The sequence below is a fragment of the Emiliania huxleyi genome, assembly GCF_000372725.1.
Source record: "Emiliania huxleyi CCMP1516 unplaced genomic scaffold EMIHUscaffold_914, whole genome shotgun sequence".
Lineage (NCBI taxonomy): Eukaryota > Haptophyta > Isochrysidales > Noelaerhabdaceae > Emiliania > Emiliania huxleyi.
This window is the reverse complement of record NW_005195189.1, coordinates 13,349-14,672: the sequence shown is the minus strand read 5'-3', so window position 1 is coordinate 14,672 and position 1,324 is coordinate 13,349. Positions and strand designations below refer to the sequence as shown.

Here is a 1,324-nt window from a genome sequence, read left to right as displayed (position 1 = left end):
GTCAGATGCGCAGAAAGGCTGCGAGTGCTCGACGAGTCTTGCGAGCTGCGCGGTCAAACCTGGGTGGGGGGAACTGACCGCATCAAGGCGGACTTCCGAAACCTGGGTGAGCACCTCTGACGGTTCTCGCTCCCCATCGAGCTCTTCTTGCCGCACGGCTCTTGCTGTGTGCCGGCACAGAGCTCCGTGCCAGCCTTCCAGCGTGATAGGAACGAGTGTATCGCTTCGACGGATCGACCGGTGCTTGCTTGTTATCAAGACCGATGTGACGCACACAGTGACACATCAGACGACACATATTCATATTCTCCCACCCACCGGGACGCAAAACGCTCTCGACGAGAGCCACAAGAAGCCGTCCGCACAGCAAGCCGCTCGTCGCAACATTCCCACCCAACCCGACCCTATCCCAACCCGACCCAACCCAACAACCCAACCCAAAAAGCACGATTCTGAAGTTGGGCCCTCACTCCGCCAGCGCCCGATGCGCCGCACCAGTCCTCCAGGCAAGAAATTGAGCACGCTGCCTCGAATCGAGTCCTCGACCGTCGGCCTCGATAGCATCGAGGCTGCCGCCGATGCGGAGCATCGAGCGGCGGCTCGGCGCGAGATGCCGGGCGGACCTGCGTGGAGGGAGGCAGCGGAGCGCGCGTCGGCGGGCGGGAGCTGCGAGTTGGCCCTCATCGAACGCGGGCTCGACGACGCCGACGTCATCGCACTCGTCGCTTCGCTGCAGCGGGAGGCGGCCGGCTCCGCTCTGACTGGCAGTCGGCCCATCAACAACGTCACGTCGCTCGACCTGCGAGGGAACGCCATCGGCGACGCCGGCGCGGCCGCCCTCTCCGGCCTGCTGCGCGGCGAGGGATGCGCCATCTGCACCCTCCGACTGTGGGGGAATCGGATCGGCGACGAGGGTGAGCGAGACACCTCTCCCGCGGCTCCGAACCGTTGCATGTCTCACCGAAGGGTCACGCGCGTGTGGGACTTCCGACAGCACACTTCCCTCCCTCTGCGACTGCCTCTTCTGCCGTGTGCTCTCCCGCGTCTCTGAGCTGCCTCTTCTGCCGTCCTCTCCAGGCGGTGCCGCGCTGGTGTCTGCTCTCGCCCGTCCAAACTCGAGCCTGACCAGCCTCGACCTCGGCAAGCAAGGCCAGCCGGTGGGAGATGCGGTCGCCGCCGCACTCGCCTCCTCGCTGCCGCGCTGCGCGTGCCGCTGCAGCCGCGAAACCTCTCCCACAGCTTGTCGGATCAGCACCCACAGCGGCCCTGCACAGGTGCGTGCCCGCTGCAGACGCTTGACCTTCGCTACTGCGGCATGACGGAC

The 1,324-nt window shown here is 65.9% G+C and overlaps 1 protein-coding gene across 1 annotated transcript; it reads left to right on the top strand.

The window, feature by feature from the left end:
* Nucleotides 1-484: 484 nt before the first annotated feature.
* On the top strand, nucleotides 485-1,319 carry EMIHUDRAFT_250381 (hypothetical protein; the record flags this gene model as incomplete). The annotated part of the gene is made up of 3 exons (XM_005757290.1): nucleotides 485-914; nucleotides 1,078-1,207; nucleotides 1,292-1,319. 3 exons carry the CDS (start codon nucleotides 485-487, stop codon nucleotides 1,317-1,319), a joined length of 588 nt encoding a protein of 195 aa, XP_005757347.1.
* Between the last annotated feature and the right edge of the window lie 5 nt (nucleotides 1,320-1,324).